The 1430-nt window shown below is 47.1% G+C and overlaps 1 protein-coding gene across 1 annotated transcript; it reads right to left on the reverse strand.

Annotated features, from left to right (window-relative positions):
• Positions 1 to 57: 57 nt before the first annotated feature.
• LACBIDRAFT_328829 (uncharacterized protein) lies at positions 58 to 1344 on the reverse strand (the record flags this gene model as incomplete). Its single annotated transcript, XM_001882914.1, has 1 exon — positions 58 to 1344. The coding sequence occupies one exon, from the start codon at positions 1342 to 1344 to the stop codon at positions 58 to 60; it is 1287 nt and encodes a 428-aa protein (XP_001882949.1).
• Positions 1345 to 1430: the final 86 nt, after the last annotated feature.

The following is a 1430-nucleotide window of genomic DNA, read 5'->3' on the forward strand; positions in this document are numbered from 1 at the left end:
TAATAGATACTTTGGCCAATATAGATCTTTAGGCAGAGCTTGCCCGCTTTCATTTATTCAAATGAAGAACTTCACATGACCTTGTAATCCTTCTCCGTACATTTCTTTCAGCCCTTCCTCGTCCAAGCTATGCATCGAGTGAACAAACACTACATCCAGTCGTTTTAAAAGGGCAATGCCATTATCACGAAGGGTACGCGGAGAGCGGCGTCTAGATCGTACCATACGTGCAAAGAGACCGTCATCGGCTTCAATGCATCGCTCTAGAGTCAGTGTTTCCAAGAACGGGCAGAGGGGCTTCGGGCTTCCTTCTCCATGGAACGTGAGGAGGTTGATTATTCTATTCTTGACTGCCCCGTAGTAAGTTGGTCTTGTTGCATTCCTTAAGATTTCAAGGGTGGTGATTGATTCAGAGAGAAGTGTAAGACGATCGAGGAATTCGTCTTCTAAAATCTCAATGTTTCTAAGCGTCAAAGAAGAGAGTCGAAGACGAGGCTTGGACAGGATGTCGGATAGATTGTCATGAGTAATCTGCACGTAGCCAATGGAAAGACTCGTGAGGTTGCATGCATCTAAAAAACGAAAAAATAGTTCCACATTTTCTCGATACCCCGGATCCGGATAGATCTTCATCGTCAAGAATTTAATCGGAGACGTGACAGATTTAAGTGATGGCCCTTTGATCCAGGGCGAGTCCAGTGCTATCGTTAGACAGTAACTGTGGAGATTGACAGCCCTTCCCAGCAACGTCAGAGCGTTGGCCGCATCTGTGGGGTTGACGACTTCAAGATTTCTCAACTGCTCCCAAGGAAAATAACCGGGCGGCAAGTCGGCCATATAATATTCTCGCTGATTACTAGTAAAGCTGCACAAGGCGGGGCATCCACGCAGTAGCCTTCCATAGAAAATGTGATCCCGTTCATAGGTATCGCAAATCACTTCAACACTTTCCAAGATAGGAGCGATGAAGGTATGAGGGAGGTTCCAGACATGCATTGGTTCGAACCAATAACCAAACCCGAGAGAAATACGACGCCACCGGTGCGAGTGAGCTAGCAGAAGTGGTAGAATAGCTTTTACGGATGTAGACTCCTCAGGACTGAACCACTCCCCTATTACTGCGAAAGAAAGTGGCCAACTTCGGGATCGGTCAAGCCAGGTGGAGACTTTCGAATACGAGGGGAGTGATTTCTGTGAAGTGCAAATCGAGCCGCGGATGATTTCAATGAAACTCCAAAGTTCGGGAGTGGATACCGCGAGGTCGTTCCAAAGTTTACACGTCAGACAAAGGGTAGCTAATCCGTTGTCGATTCCTTCTGGCTTCAGATCTTGATAGTATGACATGAAGATAAGGCCCAAAAGTTCCGGAGGCAGGCCATTTATGTTGGGCATTGTGGGATGTAGTCAAGTTCTTGGATGAGCTGGCGCCG

Source organism: Laccaria bicolor, genomic scaffold (assembly GCF_000143565.1).
Source record: "Laccaria bicolor S238N-H82 LACBIscaffold_18 genomic scaffold, whole genome shotgun sequence".
NCBI classification, from domain to species: domain Eukaryota; kingdom Fungi; phylum Basidiomycota; class Agaricomycetes; order Agaricales; family Hydnangiaceae; genus Laccaria; species Laccaria bicolor.